Source organism: Lutra lutra, chromosome 1, assembly GCF_902655055.1.
Source record: "Lutra lutra chromosome 1, mLutLut1.2, whole genome shotgun sequence".
NCBI classification, from domain to species: Eukaryota; Metazoa; Chordata; class Mammalia; order Carnivora; family Mustelidae; genus Lutra; species Lutra lutra.
In genome coordinates this window covers 139,036,067-139,054,831 of record NC_062278.1, presented here as the reverse complement: position 1 = coordinate 139,054,831, position 18,765 = coordinate 139,036,067, and the positions used below count along the sequence as shown (strand labels likewise).

General features: G+C 39.8%; 1 protein-coding gene across 5 annotated transcripts in view; it reads right to left on the bottom strand.

Annotated features, from left to right (window-relative positions):
• Positions 1–18,765, bottom strand: part of KAT2B (lysine acetyltransferase 2B) — a 102,991-nt gene that overhangs the window by 5,372 nt on the left and 78,854 nt on the right. For 4 of the 5 annotated variants that reach the window (XM_047737822.1, XM_047737831.1, XM_047737857.1 and 1 more), the window contains 7 exons: positions 17,862–17,988; positions 12,958–13,068; positions 9,485–9,628; positions 4,034–4,148; positions 2,495–2,531; positions 2,188–2,251; positions 2,005–2,089 (listed from right to left, as the gene is read on the bottom strand). In XM_047737822.1, the coding sequence (XP_047593778.1) occupies positions 2,005–2,089; positions 2,188–2,251; positions 2,495–2,531; positions 4,034–4,148; positions 9,485–9,628; positions 12,958–13,068; positions 17,862–17,988 (683 nt within the window). The remainder of the gene's footprint in view (positions 1–2,004; positions 2,090–2,187; positions 2,252–2,494; positions 2,532–4,033; positions 4,149–9,484; positions 9,629–12,957; positions 13,069–17,861; positions 17,989–18,765) is intronic. The other variant, XM_047737840.1, reaches the window with a different exon arrangement.

The window sequence follows — 18,765 nt, the reverse complement described above, 5'->3', positions numbered from 1 at the left end:
TCTGTCTACTTGTGATCTCTCTCTGTAAAATAAATAAATAAAATCTTTAAACAAAAAAAAAAAAGAAAGAAAAGAAAAAGCTGAGAAGGCAATAATGGGGGAAAGTAAAATTACAGATTTGTCAGTCTTGCCCTAAAGCATGACCATCTTAAGGATAAGACTATACCTTTCACTCAGCACCTAAAGGCACCCTAAGAAAATATTACTGCTCCCCTAAAAAGCACCACTTACTGTTGTAACTTTGTCTAGAACACACCTCAGTCTACCATTGGGCTTGCTCAACAGAGCCAATATTCCACTCATGAGCAGTCAGCTATGCACACAGGTGGTAGCCAACCGGAGAGGCTCATACCCTTCTCGGGCTGGACCAAGCAATTAACATTTCCAGAGTGGACAGAGGGGGCCTTCTAGACCTACCATTGCAGGTCTTCAGAGAGTACATGAGCAGGGCTGAGATAATTATTCTCCCCCAACCTTATACAACCTCCTATGAGTGTTTCATGAAGGGAGTTGAGATGGTCCAGGCGATGAGGATGCAAAGGTCAGTTAAGTTTGGAAATGGGCATAAAGGATTTTAACAGGGAGCCTAGGTGGCTCAGTCGTTAGGCGTCTGCCTTCGGCTCAAGTCATGATCCCAGGGTCCTGGGATTGAGGCCCACATCGGGCTCCCTGCTCAGCAGGAAGCCTGCTTCTCCCTCTCCCACTCCCCCTGCTTGTGTTTCCTCTCTCACTGTGTCTCTGTCAAATAAATAAAATCTTAAAAAAAAAAATAAAGGATTTTAACATATTTTTTACAGGATGGAAAACACTGAGGGGCATGTGACCAGCTCAGGCAGTGGGGCATGGGACCCTTGATCTCAGGGCTGTGAGTCTTAGCCACATGTTGAGTATGGAGATTACTTAAAAATAAGACCTTTAAAAAAGAATAAAAAGAAAAGAAAATACTGATTCCCCAAACACTCTTCCATTCAGAATTCTAGACTCACTCAACCCTTACACTTCAGTTTTCATAACTAAGATACAGAGAAGCAAGACAGAGAGAAAAGAGAAAGAAAAGCATATGGATGTAGGTCTACGTTAAGGAGGACAGACTACCAAAATCATTACAATGACTATATTGAAAATTCATGTGAAAATTAATGCTACAGAAAACACCTACAAATAACTCTTTTATCAGGGAGCTAATAGAGCCCTTTCATTCTTCCTTTCGTATTTTAATAACATCTTAGTACCAGGAACAGTTTGCAGGTAGAAAAGGGACAGAAGACACAGGCTGTCTCCGAAACAATGGCAACACAACTGACTGAAAACAGTTCAGCTAGTCCTCTGTCATCTACACAATGCCAAATTAGCTTAATTGGATTCTCAATTGGCTCAATTAATCATTTTAGCATGGTGCAGGCACAGCAGCAAATTCCACAATTCTACATTTCTAAAGCATTTTGTGTTTGTCTGGCATTGGATGTGGAACAAAGCTTTTAACGGGAATATAAATAGTGACACTAATAGTATCCATCAAGAGCGTAGAAAATCGAGAACTGAGTTACTAGGATTTCTCCCTCTGCTAGTGTAGCAGGCAAGCAGCCCTACTCCAACTTCTTTTGCATCACTTTCAAAAATTATCAAAAGCTTCAAAATATATCAAGAGGAGAGCCTGAAGTTCTCCATGTGCAACCAAACATGTAGAATGTAAACCAGGTTATGTCCCAACAGCCAGCTTTCGCATCTAGGGCTGGGTGCAGCTCCCCACCTGGGTTCTCTGCATCCAGTGCCGGCAGCAGATGGCTGTAAAAGCTGTGGGCATGTCTAACGAGACTGGGCCACCCACCTGTCCTTTATCACTCTACTCTGTATCAGTGGCCCGGATGCAGGGAACCCCACCGCCCATCACATACACCCTACCCTACAACAGAAGAGTACAAATCAACCTCAGCAACCACGTGTCCCCCACACCGCCATCCAGAGAGAGTTAAATCTATACTTAGAAAATGTTAATGGCATTACCCATGGGGAACCTTATAACTTCATAATATCCCGGAGCTTCTGTTCTCTTCACAGGTTCCATGAAGGGCCAAGCGCTTTGATGGCTCTTGAGTAAAGAAAAAAGTAAGGTATCTAATATGGAAATTCCATGTGGGAAATCATTTCAAAATATCTGCATGAGGTGAATGAAAAGACGACACTCACCTTCACCTGCTGCAGGATGCTCTTGAGAGTGCTGTAAAGCTGGTCAGGGTCTTTGGGCTCTTTACTTGAAAGGAAAAGAGTAAACAGCAGAGAACCATGATTAGTTTTTTGCCCCCTTGCCAGGGGATTCCTATTCTGCTTATTTTGACCAAAACCTAAAATGGGAGCCATCCCAGAATTGTTTATGAAAACTGAAAAGCAGCAAGTGCTGTAATGGGTGATTATAAGCAGTTTGCCTGCTTCCTCTAAGTTTCTGGAAGGAGAGAAAAATCACTTCCATTAATATCCTCTCACCCATCCTACTTACCTTTTCTCTTTTCCACTCGGCTTCCAGCCTGTCTCTCCTATATGTCAACAAAATTAAACACTGAATGAGAACTGCTTTTGGTCAAGAGAGTAACAAAAGTAATACTTAACAAAAATGAAATAAATTACAAGCATGCCTCAATAAAAGTCTACCTCTGGGAAGACAGAAATCAACTGCAATTAATTACTTCCTTCTATAGCTAACAGCAAGAAACATTTCCGAGATAGCCAACACCTCTTTCTGTTGGTGTTTTTTAAAGAAGAAACTCCCAACTTTTCAGAGGAAAACATAAAAAATAAGTATGTCCAGTATTTGGGGCACGTGTATATTTTAAACTCTAAATCACATATTTTGCTAATCACCATGTAAAAGAGTTAAGCTGTTATTTTAGGTTAGAACAAACCTTATCCTGGCCTCTCTTTTATTTGGCAAAGACCCTGCTTGTAATACAAGATGGTTTAGTACAGCAGAAAGAAACTACAGCTTCAAGGATTTGATTTCTTGCTCTCTCCTTAAAAGCTAACTTATCCGAGATAAGTTACTTAACCTTTTGCCTCTGTAATTTATCAATCTATAAAACAGAACTCTAAAAATTAGGTGATATTATCCCTTCTGAGATTAGCTGATGTATGTAAAACAAAACAAAACAAAACAAAATAGAAGAATGCCGGCGCAAGAGGGCATTCAGCACTGTGATAGCTATGATGCCATTAGTAGGCATAACGTAGGGAAGTGAAATTTCTAGGTCTAGAAGTAAAAAGTCAGATCTGCTATAGGGTAGCTATTGTATTGAAGGAATGTATCTTGCCGGAATAAGGTCTTACTTTTTTCTGGAGAGCTGTGGTTTGTTTGATTTTGTGCTGTGTATTGAATCTTCAATATGCTACAAGATCCTGGATTTGAACTCATTGAAAGTGTGGCTATTTGATAGCTTTCGATCTATAAAAACAGCTATTTTGCAAGTTTTCACCCACAACAATTCATCTCTAACGCGCACAGATAAGAACCCTTGGGAAAACTACTCTAAAATAGGGAACTTGAAACAAATTATATGTTTCCCAATCATCTTTTCTGGAAATTTGGAGATAATTTTGGCCCAGCACACACCTGGGCAGGCTGCAGTCATGAGAGCATGAGCAAGGGTGCACACAGCAACAAATCCGCAGACCAGCATCCCACTGCTGCTAATTCTGACGGTTACTGGCCACGTGCTATTTGCAATCAAAGGACTTCACCATTCTGAGACTCAATTCCCCCATTCATAAAAGTAGAATTCCCCCATGCTATCCACAGCCATCTTTCAGTAAATGATGGATATGAACAGCGATACGAAGGAGTCATCTAAGTCCTCCTCAATTTGTTTGCACTCAGTAGAGAAAAGACAAAGGGAAAGCATCTGCTCCCTTAAGACTACAAACACCTCGAATGGAGACAGGCAAGGCAAAAAGCTTTCCAAATCACTGCACTCTGGCAACCATTTTAAACACAGTGCATGGCAAACCCGAAAGATTTTGCTTTTAAAAGAAGATCTATACATACTAATTCCGGGAATGCTTTCTATTGGAATCTGCCGAACTCCATCTTTAAAACATGAAAGTCCAGGGTATACTTTTCGAATCTGGGCTTGTTTTCTTTCTATCAGCTTTTTGATGATCTGTAAAGCACAGGAAGAAAATGCGTTTAGTGACAGAAGTCTGTTGGCTACAGATGACATCAGTCAACCTAAAAAGTCGGTCTCCTAAATAAAGTCTTCTGGACATGTAAAGGGAGAGAGGGTGAATGCAATTGAACAGGGAAGACCTGAAAATGTACTATTATACCATACCCCTCCAGCGGCATTCACACAACCGTTTTTTGTTTTTTTAAAGATTTTATTTATTTATTTGACAGACAGAGATCACAAGTAGGCAGAGAGGCAGTCAGAGAGAGAGAGGGAGAAGCAGAGAGCCCGACGTGAGGCTCGATCCCAGTACCCTGAGATCATGACCTGAGTCGAAGGCAGAGGCTTTAACTCACTGAGCCACCCAGGTGCCCCTCACACAACCATTTTTGAATACTTGTCCCTTGCCATCAAAAAAGCCAACAGTGAGAGAACACACTGCCCTGGAGGCCCGCTGTCCTCTTTGGCACAGAAGCCAGGTGTCCTGCCCTTCTTCTCTGAGGACCCTCTGCTGGAGCTGATCAGCTACCAGCCCAAGCCCCAGAGCCTGGACCTCTTCACATCCCCCGACTAGGAGCTAAGTGTTCCCTTTCCTGGACTGAAGGGCACTTGAACAGGCCTCAGAAAGTCCCCAGTGCCAGGAAGGTTGACATTATTATTCAAAATTTTCAAGGCTTGAGCCCTAATCTATACTCTTTGCATCAGAAAAGCGGCTCCAAACTGTTGAGGCAACACACCCCCTGGTGTGAGCAGCCAGGATGAATGATTCGGGAATTCTGAGAGAAGTTTGTTTTGTAAAATAGTTCCTGAAGTACTGAAGTCAACTATTTCCAAAACAGTGCCGTTTCCCGTTTAAAAAAGAAAAATTAATTAAAAATAGCCATCCAGAAATGAACTATGTCATAACTGATTTTGGAAAAGAAAAAATAAAAGAGAGGGAAAAAAGGATGGGGGGAGCAAACCATAAGAGACTGAGGGTTGATGAGGGCAGTGGGGGATGGGCTAGAGGGTGATGGGCATTAAGAAGGGCGCCTATGATGAGCTTTGGGTGTTATATATAAGTGATTAATCACTAAATTCTTTATTACACTGTAAGTTAACTCACTAGAATTTAAATAATAATTTGAGAAAGAAAAACACAGTAGCAGTCAGTAATTGAATTCACAAAGGTAAACTAAAAATTCCAGTTCGTAACAGCTTGATCTCAAACGTATCATTGGTAAATGCTCCAGCATGAACGCATTTTAATCCTGACAATTAAAGAACTTCATAAGGTGACTGGGACTAGTAAAAGTGTATGTCTGGTAAACCTAGTTCACTGCTGTGCAACAGAAATATCATGCAATCAGCTCATGTGAGTTTTTGGTAAGGTTTCAGTCATTTCAGAGAGAGAGGACAGGAGCAGTGGAGAGTGGCAGAGGGGGAAGCAGGCTCCCATCGGAACAGGAAGCCCAGACTGGGGACTCAATCCCAGGACCCTGAGATCATGACCTGAAGGCAGAGGCTTAACCAACTGAGCCCCAAAGGCGCCCACCCTCCCCATCCACTCATGTTCCAGTAGCCACATTTTTTAAAGTAAAAAGTAACAGGAGAAACTGTAGTTTAACAATACATTTTTTATGTTTTTATTTAATCCAATACATCCAAAATATTATCACTGCAGCATGTAATCAGTTAAAAAAAAAGTATGAGAAATTTTACATTTACATTCTTTTATTCCTAACAGGTCTTCAAAATCAGAGTGTATTTTATACTTACAGAGCATCTCAATTTCAACTAGCCACGTATCAAGCACTCAGGAGCCAAATGCACCTAGTGGCTGCCACTCTGGATAGGATAGATCTAGCTGCATGCTCTCCCTTTGTTTATTTACCAGTTCAAGTTTTTTTATTTATTTTTTTAAGATTTTATTTTTGGGCGCCTGGGTGGCTCAGTGAGTTAAGCCTCTGCCCTCGGCTCAGGTCATGATCTCAGGTCCTGGGATGGAGTCCCACATCAGGCTCTCTGCTCAGCAGGGAGCCTGCTTCCCTCCGGCCCCCAGGCCTGCCTCTCTGCCTACTTGTGATCTCTGTCTGTCAAATAAATAAAAAACTAAAAAAAAAAAAAAAAAAAGATTTTATTTTTGGGGGCATAGTTGGTTAAGTGTCCCCCTACTGATTTCAGCTCACATAGTGAACTCAGGGTTGTGGGATCCAGCCCCATTAGGCATCTGGCGCAGTGAGGAGTGTCTGAGTTTCTCTAACTCTGCCCCTCCCTCCCCACACCTGCATGCTCTCCCTCTCTAAAATAAATAAATTTAAAAAAAGAAAAAGATTTTAAAGTAATCTCTATAGCCAACATGGGGCTCAAATTTACAACCCCAAGATCAAGGGTCACATGTTCTTTTGACTGAGCCAGCCAGGTGCCCTGAGTGTAAGCCTTATTATTATTTTTTAAGTTTTTAAATTTATCTAAGTAATCTCTACACCCAACTTGGGGCTCGAACTCACAACTCCAAGATCAAGAGTCAGATGCTCTCTGACAGAGAGAGCCAGGCACCCCACCCCAGTCTAAGTCTTTTTAAAAGAGAATGCCAATGGTAATCTCTTAAACAAACACCTTCAGAAAATATAATTTCAAATATAATTTTAAAACTTTTTCTCTTTATCACGGATACTCTCAGATGTGATAACCCACCCAGGTGGCTTCCATACCCCTTGTGTAGCACCCTGAAGGTGGCGGAGTCCTAGTGAGTGACTCATAACGACACTGGAGGGCTTCTTAACCTCTGTGCCTCCAAGGGTTGCTCTGGAGAAAGGAGACACTTTACTTGTTTCAGTCTTTTATCTTCACCTTCCTCGAAAATGTTTCCACTTCTCCACCATGTCATCATCATTCTTTCTTCAAATTCTTCTCCCATTTCATCCCTTCAGCTTTAGTCTCCCCAAACACAAGATTTGGAGGAGCTCTTCCATCTTTAATACATCACCAAGTCTTAGCACGTGTTCTTACAAAGAAATCCCACTGGTTGGCGTCACCCTTACTTTGGATCCTCCAAACCAAGTCCCTTGTCACCTTACACTCGGATGAAAATTTGAGATGTATCCCTACATCCCAGCTCCACGACCCCCACACACATGCATATATACACTCAACTTTGCCTTCTCATGACCTAGTTATACTTTCTCAAACAGTGGCTCTTATCACGGGCACACCTAGGGTCCTAGCTGTGCATGTGCCCAAGAATCTACTTACGCTGGACTCTGAATCTTTGTTCATGCTGATGGGATTCAGCAGACTCAAAACAGTTCAAAACATATTTCCGACAAAGACACCTCCAATGATATTAGGCCCCTGAAGGACCGCACCTTCCTCTGCCCTTGGAGTCAACACTCACAAAGTAGCCCTCAACTCCTACTCTGCTCCCCTGTCCCACTGCACTAGCTTTCCCTCTCCATCTCCACTAGACACAACCACAACTTATTCTGCTCATGCATGCTTTCAGGGGCCAGCAAAGCCCTCCATCTACTTAAAACTTGTCTGCTACTACCATCAGTCCCTGTCTTCTGCAAGGGGGGGGGGGCGTTCACAAGTTGAAATAAAGATACTGTGAAAATCATTCGAGCTCTGTGGAAGAAGACACTACATGAAATCCAGTATTTTATTATGGTGACTTCAAGTCTCTTTGAAAGAAACTAGGTTAATAGGTGCATCATCCACTCAGTGGAATGTGTTAGAGAAGGCTAGAGGCAAACACGGAAGGGGAGGTGAGAGGGAGATGAGATCCAAGAGGGGAGGAGCAAAAGGAAGGGGAAGGAGCACTGTCTTCTAAAGGACTGAATGCTCTTGCTAGCTCTGTGTTCATGGCTTTCCCCTGTATGCACTAAGAGCCAAAAGATCCAGACTAGGTGAATCTGCAGGAGACTCCTGCTGTCTTCTTTCACCAGAGATGCATGGATGCTCCTCAGAGGAGGAAGGAGGGCCCAGCAGCTGACTGCCTGGTGATGGCTCTAGTTGGCCAGCAGTCCCTCATGCTGAATGGGGAGCTGCTGAATACAGACCTGCTCATTAAACCCCAAAGAGAACAATGAAGAAAGCTAGTTCTTTAGAAAGAGACAGAGAGAGGGGCCTGCTGTGCTTTTATTAACTCTCCAAGTACCCTATTTGGAATTTACTCTAAGGCTGGCATCTCTGAGCAAGAAACAACAAAGGTTGTTTTTATTTTCTTTAAAAAAAAAAAAGCCAAAAAAAGCGCTTTTTGCTCACATTCATAAAAACAAACCTGACCCACATTAAGTAAAAAGGAAAATATTTCTTGAGCACCTACTATGCACCAAACACTGCATAAGATCTTTTATGTCTGTTATGTTGATGATATCTGACAAACAACCAAGAACTGGGATTAAGGGACATTAGTAGAAACCAGAAAACAAAGATGGGATTTAAGACAGATGCTTTTTCTAGTTACTTGCTAGAAAAAGAATGCACTAAAATGAGTAACCAGAGTATAAAGTGGAAATGATGAGGGATGACATAGACACAAAGCCCATTTTTGAACGCCAATGAACTAGGGGAGCGAGGAGGTGATCCTGGGCTTAACACAAAATTCGTTCATTTAATAAATGCACACTCCCCAATTATGCTTTTTATGGTATTTTCTTCTGTCTTGGACAAATGTAAAACTACCACATAGTCAAATCTCTCAACCTTTCCTCTAACTGTTTCTCTTTTAGTTCTTATGTATAAAAGACTTCACCCCAAAATGGGATAGCAAATCACTGAATTCCTACAAATACAGGCCTTCAAAATTCCCAATGTTAAAAAGAGAGATGGATATATGCTAAGATAAATGCCCATGTAAGATGAGGAGTAACAAAAATTCAAATAAGTGGATCAAACTAGTGGTAGTGAAGTTCAAAGAAGAAACTGAACACAGGCCAAAGTGGTCCTATTAGTACGTGTGTTGGGAGAGTGAGGTAGGAAATGGATAAAGACACCAAGCTAGAGGCTTAAAGCATCAGTAATGGCTTTTCGAGAAGAGTTTAGATAAGTGAAGAAGTCTGGGAAGGATGCATGAGGCTAAATGTAAAGGCCTTGAAGGCGAAGGTAAGATGTCATCATATTTTACAAGTTTTATATTTTATACCAATTTAACAAGTGTTGACCCTCTTAGGAATGGTGCCTAGAAAGGAAACAGATCAAGCGTCCCATCAAAGAAGAAATATGTACAAACCACAGCAAACCAAAATCATGACACACCATAGAGCCATCCACACAGAGCCCAGAGACACGGAACTCACCCAACAAAGACCAGCCTGTAGAGAAGGAACAGGAGGTGGTCCCATGCTTACCTCCTTTTGCTTCTTAATGATGACAGAAAATTCTGTGTATGGGATCCGTGGATTTAGCTCACATCCCATTAAAGTGGCCCCCTCATAATCCTTGATGTAGCCAACATATTTGGTTTTAGGTATTTTAATTTCTTTGGAGAAACCCTGCAATGCAAATACATTCATTCATACAGCCACTGTGCAACAAATATCCACTGAGTGCAAACCATATGGTAGGCAGCAAGATACACTTCTTTCAAGTTCTCATCCTATTACTCTGGAAAGGACTAGCATCCCCACTGTGGAGTTCAAAAACATCAAAAATCAAATTCCAAACAGGAAGCAAGACAACATAAAAAAATAATCCTAGTAAAACACAAATTATACTAAACGGTTTTTTAACAGACCTAATATTAATGTTGAATTTTCCATTAAATTGAACATTCTCCCAATTCCTCTTCAATTCCATTAAATTGAAATTCTCCCAAATTGGGGAGGGGACCCCAGGATTCTCAACAAATCAAAAACCAATCTAAGTTCTAAAAGAAAAGCTTATCAAAAAATACAGTAATTAGGGGTACCTGCCTGGGTCAGTCAGTAGAGTATGTGACTTTTTCTTTTTAAGATTTTATTTATCTGAGGGGTAGGGAGAGCAGAGGCAGAGGGAGAGAGAAACCCAAGCAGACTCTATGATGAGTGCACAGCTGCATGCAGAGCTCGATCTCACAGCCCTGAGATCATATCCTAGACTGAAACCAAGTGTGCCGCCCAGGCACCCTGGACCATGAGACTCTTGATCTTGGGGTCGTGAGTTGGAGCTCCACATTGGGTACAGTCATTACTTAATTACTTATTACCCTTTTCCTTTTCTCTTTTTTTTTTTTTTTAGATTTTATTTATTTATTTGAGAGAGAAAGAAAGAGAGCACAAGTGGGGAGTGGGGAGGGCCAGAGGGAGAGGGAGAAGCAGACTCCTGCTGAGCAGGGAGCCTGACCAGGGTTTGAACCCAGGACCATGAGATCATGACCTGAGCTGAAGGCAGAGGCTTAACCGACTGAGCCACCCAGGTGCCCCCAAAATAAAATCTTTAAAATATACATATACAATAATTAGAACTTTAATGTTGATGAAATGAAACCCCTACTATATAGGCAAAAACTTCCAGACCATTATAATGTGTAGCTGTGTCAGTGACATTGATCTGTAATATGTTCCTTTATATATTTTAATCTGCAATAACCAAGTGCTACAGGATATATATTCATATATTTATATCATAAACATAATTTTCCTTACAATGCCTATTTTCAGTTCTTTGCAGTGAATTACCTGGAATTCAGACTATCACAAAGACACTGCCTCCCTTTCAGCAAAATTTATTCTCCAAGCAATCATTACCATCATCCTCATAGAGGACTACAGACAAGTCATTTAAGAACCATGACTGGTATTTCAAGCTTTGCAATGCAGTTGCAGCCTAAGAAAGCTGATACTCAAGCCTTCAGTTAACAATCCCACTGAGTTCTCCCAAATGAGTTTTATTATAAAAGTCACAGACACAACCCAAAGAATGAGAAGAAAACAAATAGGAGATTAACTATCTGACATCAGAGGAAGAAAAGCTCTCTAATTACATGAGACTTATATAAAATAAAGAAGTCAACAGATTTTATGTAATGAAGTCTTTAAGAATTTGTATATCAAAAGTCACAAGCAATGTTGAAACAACTGACAAATGGGAGAAAAATAATAAGATGTTAATATCCTCATATACAAAGAGTCCTCTATGTGAAAATAAATATTTTAGTAGAAAAAGAGGCAAAATACAATTAACTGGCAATTCAAAAACAGAAAAAGAAATACAAAGGATCACTGAATAAGGAAAAACACATCAAACTTCACAATAATTAAATAAATATAAACAAAATATAAACATACACAATTTATTATCTAGGAAAGGAGCAAAAAGAAAATGTTTTTCAATTATCAAACTTTTTCCTGAACCCCCTTCTATATTGCTGACAAGAACAGAAATTGTTACAGCATTTGGCAATGCCTAACAAAACCTCAGATATATTTAGAAACAACTCTACTTCTAGACATTTATTCTAAGCAAACTTAACACAGATGAGGGTAACATACCTATGAACATACACTTATAAATGTACATTTACATAGAACAAACACCTGAATGTCCTAAACACGTAGTATTGGTTTAATGAAGCATTTTCTAATTATACCATAAAATTTCAGAGAACCATCAAAAATAATATAAATATTGGGGCACCTTGGTGGCCCAGTTGGTTAAGTGACTGCCTTCAGCTCAGGTCATGATCCTGGAGTCCTGGGATGGAGTCCCACATCAGGCTCCCTGCTCAGCAGGGAGTCTGCTTCTCCCTCTGTCCCTCCCTCTCCTCATGCTCTCTCTCTCATTCTCTCCATCAAATAAATAAAATCTTTTTTAAAAATGATATAAATATTAATAATCAGATTAAGTGAAAAGGCAAGTAATTCAATTACATATAATAGGAGCCCAGTTTTATATTTATATACATATATACACATTAACACATACACAGAACAATTATTAGGAGGGTACCTATCAAAATAGTAACAGCAAATGTCTTTGGTGGTAGAATTACAATTGATTTTTCTTCATTCTACTTTACTATGCCTTCCAAAACTTCTACAGTAACTTTACATTACTTTTGTAGTTAGAAAAGTAAATGAAAATGTTTAGGAATTATAAAGCATTATTTAAAAAAATATGCAGCCAATGAATAATCTTTAAAAAGTTGAGGGGAAAACTTCTGGTAAGAAAGGACCAAGATGGCAGCCAAGCTCCTAGCCTGCTGTGTGCTGCCAAAAAAGGACTCTAAGAAGTCCTTCATAATATTCATAACTTTCTTTCTGCTGACATAAATGGAGGATTTCCACAGACTGAATCTATTTCTCTTATTCATGGAGAACACTACTCACCTAGCCTTGGGAATTTCTCCTTAGCCTGGGGATACCATATTTTAGAATTCCACGATGCAATATTATACTTCATTTATAGATGGCATTCATTCATTCACTCAACAAATCTCTCGTACTTACTGTCCTGGTTATAACCTCCACTAAAATCTGAAGCTTAGTCCTGGCTTAAGGATTAACAAGTAGTGCATGTCCTTCTTATAAATAGAAAATGCTAGGGGGAAAAACTTCCTTAGATGAAGGCTACCTGAGTATATATTAAGAAAAGAAATGACAGGGCGCCTGGGTGGCTCAGTGGGTTAGGCCTCTGCCCTCGGCTCAGGTCATGATCTCAGGTCCTGGGATCGAGTTCTGCATCGAGCTCTGTGCTTGACGGGAAGCCTGCTTCCTCCTCTCTCTCTGTCTGCCTCTCTGCCTACTTGTGATCTCTCTCTGTCAAATAAATAAATAAAATCTTAAAAAAAAAAAAAAGAAAAGAAAAGAAATGACAGAACAGGGTTGCACAGTGAAAAACTTACCTGTTTCTTGAAGTAACCAATTGCATATTCATCTGCATATGTGAGGAAGTTCAGGATATCATGTTTTATATGATATTCTTTCAAGTGATTCATCAGGTGTGTTCCATAGCCCTATGTGGAAGTTAGTTAACACTTAAACATATTCGATTCTGGAAAAAAGATAATCCATTCCTAAAGATTCACTCAGAAGCACTGGCAAATTTAGGAATTGGTACTTTGATATATTTTATCAACATAATACTAACACACCCTTTCCTGAATTTCTGAACTTTGAAAACGACCCACAAAACCAATAAATTCAAAATCCTTGACCTGAGATACAATCATCAGTTTAAATACAAGTTTCTGGTTCTTTGGAAGTAACACACCAAGGCTGTAAGCTGTGGCTCAAACCTAAAGACTACATGCTGAATGTTAACAAAGAAGCTTGGGGAGTTAACACTGATTATGATTTCTTCTTATCTTTAAAGTATTTGAGAACCTGTGATGCAAAGAGCTATGTAAATGAAAAGCTAATCTTTACTAGAATATTAACTAACGCAAGTGTTTCCTGAATGTATACAAATCAGCAACTCTTCCAAAGAAATGTATCATATCCCATACACAGGATTTTCATTTTTGTCTTATCAAACTTTTCCAAGCAAGGTCTACAAAATCCAGAGTCTCTAAGTGAGCCAGAGGACATAAGGAAGTAAATTAAAGACAGTGAACAATGTTGAATAAATTAATGATAGAAATATGAAAAATATGAAAAAAAATATGCAAGTACCAGGTTTTTCAGTGAAGTACAAAGGTTAGAAAATATCTATAAATTTAAAGTGGCGGTTTTAGAACCTCATTAAAAGAGGTGAAAGTAAATCCAAGCATCCCAACACAAATATCTTCACATAAATATTTTAGAATTTGGTGACACACTTTTCTAAAGGACTCAAATGTGCTTACAGGTATGATCTCATGGAACTGCAATACCACAGGGGGAAAAGGATGTTTAGAAATCACTACTCCATGTGATGTTAGAAATCTTCTGCCATCTACCCTGAAAAGGTGAGCTGTCAGAAACCTCCAGCACAGGGACATCCCTTGGTCCTTAGGTAAACCAGGTCATCTTCAGTTGGGGAGTTCTTCCTAACGTTTATTTGAGATCTGACCCCTTGTTATTTCTACTTCTTGACCTTAGTTCTATTTTCAGAGGAACAAAGACTCATTCCTGCTCTTAACAATTCTTCAAGCCTTTAAAGACCATACTCTTTCATGCCCATCCCTACCTCCCAAACCCCCCCGTGAAGTATCATCAAGGTTTCCGTCATTCCTTAAAAGGCATTGACTGGAAGACCCCTTACTAATCTAATCACTCTTTTCTGGGCTTTCTCCTGTATAACATTGCCCTTTGGAAGCCTGGAAGGACCAAACATAATAATTAGGGAATGATCTGCCTGGTAAATAGGAGAAGAGTATTACTACCTCTTTCCTCAAGAAATTCTTCTTCCACTGATGTTACCCAAGGACATTTTAGTTTTTCCCAAACATTTTACAATACTAATATATTTTAAATTTCAAACAACTTGAATAAAAAGAGGAACGAAATGTCTCCCTCCTTGAGGAGATGGTAAAATGGGGAAGATAAATACATAAATATGTAGTGAGAGTATAGAGCTGTGCTGTTCAATATGGTAGCCAGTAGCCACATGTGGTTTTTGAGCAACTAAAATGTGACTAGCCAAAACTGAGATGTACTAGAGTGTGTAAAATACACATCAGGAAAAAGAGAAAAAAAAAAAAAAACCCTCAATAACATTTTATCCTTATTACATGTTGAAATGACAATATTTTAGACCCACTAAGTTAAATAAAAAATATCAAAATTAATTTCACCTGTTTCTTCTTACTTTTTAAACTATGGCTTCTAGAAAATTTTACAATTATATATCTGTGGCTTGCATTTGAGACCCAACGCATATATCTATTGTGTTAATATAAAGTGATGCATTTGTATCTATAATACAGAAAAAGGCAGGGCGCCTCGGTGGCTCAGTCCGCTAAGCGTCCAACTCTTGATTTCAGCTCAGGTCATAATGTGAGGGTTGTGAGCTCCAGCCCCATGACAGGCTACAAACTGAGCATGGACCAACATGGGGCTTGAATTCCTGATCCTGAGATCTGAAGTCAAGAGTCAGACCCTCAAACGACTGAGCTACCCAGACACCCCTTGTGGGCCTTTATTTTTAACTACCACCAAAGGAGTTTTTTTTCTAAATCCCATCAAGCAATTTCAGTGTTTATTTAAATATTTTTTATGATATTGGGGCACCTGGGTGTCTTAGTCAGTTAAGTGTCTAACTTTGGCTCAGGTTGGACTCCCCTCTCTATGGGGAAGTCTGTTTGTCCCTCTCCCTCTGCCCCTCCTCCTCCCCCTGCTGATGCTGTCTCTCAGATAAAATCTTTTAAAAAATATATGATATATAAATATTAGCTATGTAACTTTAAATCTGCACGATTTCAAATCCAAATAGTTCTTAGATGACAAGATAATTCTAAAACCAGGTGATGAGCTTTTCACGCAAATTCTGAAATGTCATCTTGTGTGTGCTTTGAGCAAGATAAATTTACATACAAATCTTATTTAAAGCATTCACAGGAATTTATATGTAAGCCTGCTTCTCTAAAATGAGTGAATGCAAATTTCAAAGTATCACTTAGCCAAGATTTTTAACATAGTAAATAAAAATCTAAAACCTCCACTTACAAAACTTGAGTTATTTTTCCAAATAGGTGCCCCCAGCACTGCCTTTCATAACTTACCCATTCCATTCAATTGTGAAAGACTAACGTTCATTTTCTAGAAGAGACTAATCTTCATTTTCTAGAACTACAGTTTCTAATCATTTACAAAACGTGGCTTTTTTTTCTAGTTCTTCCTACTGAGTTTGTAATGTTTGGACACCTTCCTGCAAGTCTTTAGAAAATTACATGGTTTGGAAAAAATAAATTGCCCTTCTGGGAAGTAATAAGACAAAGCATCCAATTCATATTAAATATCTTTAGTTTCCCTCTGGTATCCCTTAAAGTGTCCAAGTCAACCTTAATCAACCTCTCCAAACAAGGTGCTTGGTTGGTGTAGCTTTCTCTAAAGACAAAAATTTTGTAATCTTTTTCTGAAATTATAAACCAAAGACATATGTGCCAGCAATCTCTCCCTATGAAAAAAGCCAAACAAATTTTCCTTCTAAGTAAGTTTCTGAACTCTGGATACTTGAATTCTCACTTTGACTAGGGAAAAAAATTTTTAAAGTGATAAGCATAGCAACAGCACCATCTAAAGACACACTGTCAGAATTTCTTGCAAAAGCGCCAGACACAGGTTTCAGGCAAACCTGGGCCCTCACCCTCCCCGGTCAGAATGACAGATGTATGACTGATGGTTTTGTTTATCCTTTGATGCTTAGCACTCTGAGTCAAAGACAAAAAAGGCCCACTTGTGCTTTGTGAGAAGAAATCACAGCAGCTCTAACGGCTGGGTGGAACAAAGCTCTTAATGAAAACAAAAGTACCCACAGCACTGGCTTCAGCCCTCAAGCAGAGAAGGATTCCTTCCAGTGACTTCCTGTCGGTTTTTATAAATGGCACTGCTTCTTTGCAGCTGGAGAAGACAACCTTGTCCCTAGGCCTGCACTGCCCAATATGGGAGCGCTGGTCACATGTGCCCAGTGGGCACCGGAAATATGGCTGGTCCAGACTGAGATGTGCTGCAGTGTAAAACACACCCTACATTCGGGGACTGAATACAAAACAATATAAAATGTCTCATCAGTAATTCTCTGTGCCATGAGTACCTGCCAGTGCAGGGACACCTCTCAAGATATGGTGGGTAAAATAAAATATGTTTTCAAAATTAACTTTGTGGTCTGTTTCCCTTTTTTTTTTTTTTAATGTGGTTACTAGAAAACTTAAAATTACATGCATGGCTCACATTTGCATGTCGCATTTTATTTCATTAGGTTAACAGTGCCTTAGACTTTCCAGTCACTTTTTTCAGCAACTGCCTAACCCTGAGCTACTTATCTTTCCCATTTGCCCTAGTTCTGCATGACCCTCTTTAGGGTTCCTAAAATACCAAACGAATAATAGTTTAAAGACACTTTTCCTGGTTCTGTTTTCCTGAGGGCAGCAGCAGAGCAGGACACAACAGACACTACACCGGAGGTCTTTCTGCAGACAGACAGTCTACACTTTATTCCAGTTCCAACACAACACCAGCTGCAGTTTCAGTGAAACAGCCTAACTCCGGGGATGAAGGGACCAGTGACAAGGACACTTGGGAGGGTCAATTAGACACACACACACACACCAAAGAAACCCCACATTCCAAACCCTGCAGGAATACTTCTAAAACTGAGTCATAAATTTATTCAAATTTTCCATGACTTCCTTTACAGAATTTCTTTAGCCTTTGACCACCTTTAGGGACAAAGCCATAAGACTTTTTTCTTGAGTGTAATAACCCACATCTCACCATATCCTTTCTGGTGGTTCAGTGTCACCGGCTGTGTGTGTGCATGTGTGCGCACATGTAAGCTAACAACGAGCAGGGAGATTTATCTTCAAACCTCCCCTCACTTGTCATACACTATACTTCAGTTGCACTTGGGGCTGTGTGGAGTCCTTGTACCTCCCCCCAAATCCCAACAAAGCCCTGGTAGAACGTGACCTGCTGGGATGTGGAACATTCGCTCTCTTCACACACATGCACAGACATTTGCAGCAAGAGAACTCTTCTCAGGAAGTCCTGAACTCCACTTCGAGCCTTCTGTGGATGTGGCACAGACAGACAGACCTGCCCAAACTCTGCAGCTTTAGTGAGAAGCACCATATTCTGCTTTTCTTCTAACACGTTGGGTCCCTCTTACCTTGACTTGCTCATTTGAGGTTACGGCACAGAAAACAATCTCTGTGAATCCTTGGGATGGGAACATGCGGAAACAGATACCACCAATAACACGGCCATCTTTAATTAGGGCAAGGGTTTTGTGTTTCCTGAAAGAATGAGATTATGGCAAAGTTTTACCTATTTTGGTTATACAAAAATACTTTTGGGGGGGTTCCTTATTAATCAAACAGGAAAGGGAAGAGAATGTTTTTCTTGAGTTTCTATGGAACCTTCCCTTATCTACACACTATCTAGGTAAAACCCTATTAATGTGCACTTTTTAGAGCAAGTTCACGGGCACAAGACTTCATTCATCAGGGCTTCCATCACAACAAAATGCCGGCCACCTAAGAAGGGTCTGAGGTTTATAAATAAAGAATAAGCTATGTGTGGAGGTGCTGACTTGTACTGGAATGGTGGTATGCTCAATGCTAAGGGACCCGCAGTGCAGGTTTGGAGGGAAAGCACTAACTCATGGACAAATGCAGGATATGTTTCTGAAGGGTTACTCTGACTCAAAAATATTACAGAAATATTATAGAAGAGAATACAAAATCCTCACATACAATTTACCAAACCCTGAATTATAGAATCCTGTCAGAACTTCTGTCTCAGATGTCACTGAATTGTCACATTAAGAGATCACATTCCATATAGGCTGCTAGGCTATGTATGTTAAAGTACATTCAATTAGAGAACTTTAGGTTTTCTGTTATTTGGGTGTTATTTTATTTAAAGCAATGGATTTTCAAATGTACCTATCTGATAGCCCAATAATTTTCCCTAAATTAAGACCCAGCAACAGCAGTACCGACTTAAAATACCAAATTCAAGACTGTTTTGAGCATGGCAAAGTAGGACATCTACTTGGTGCTTATATTTCT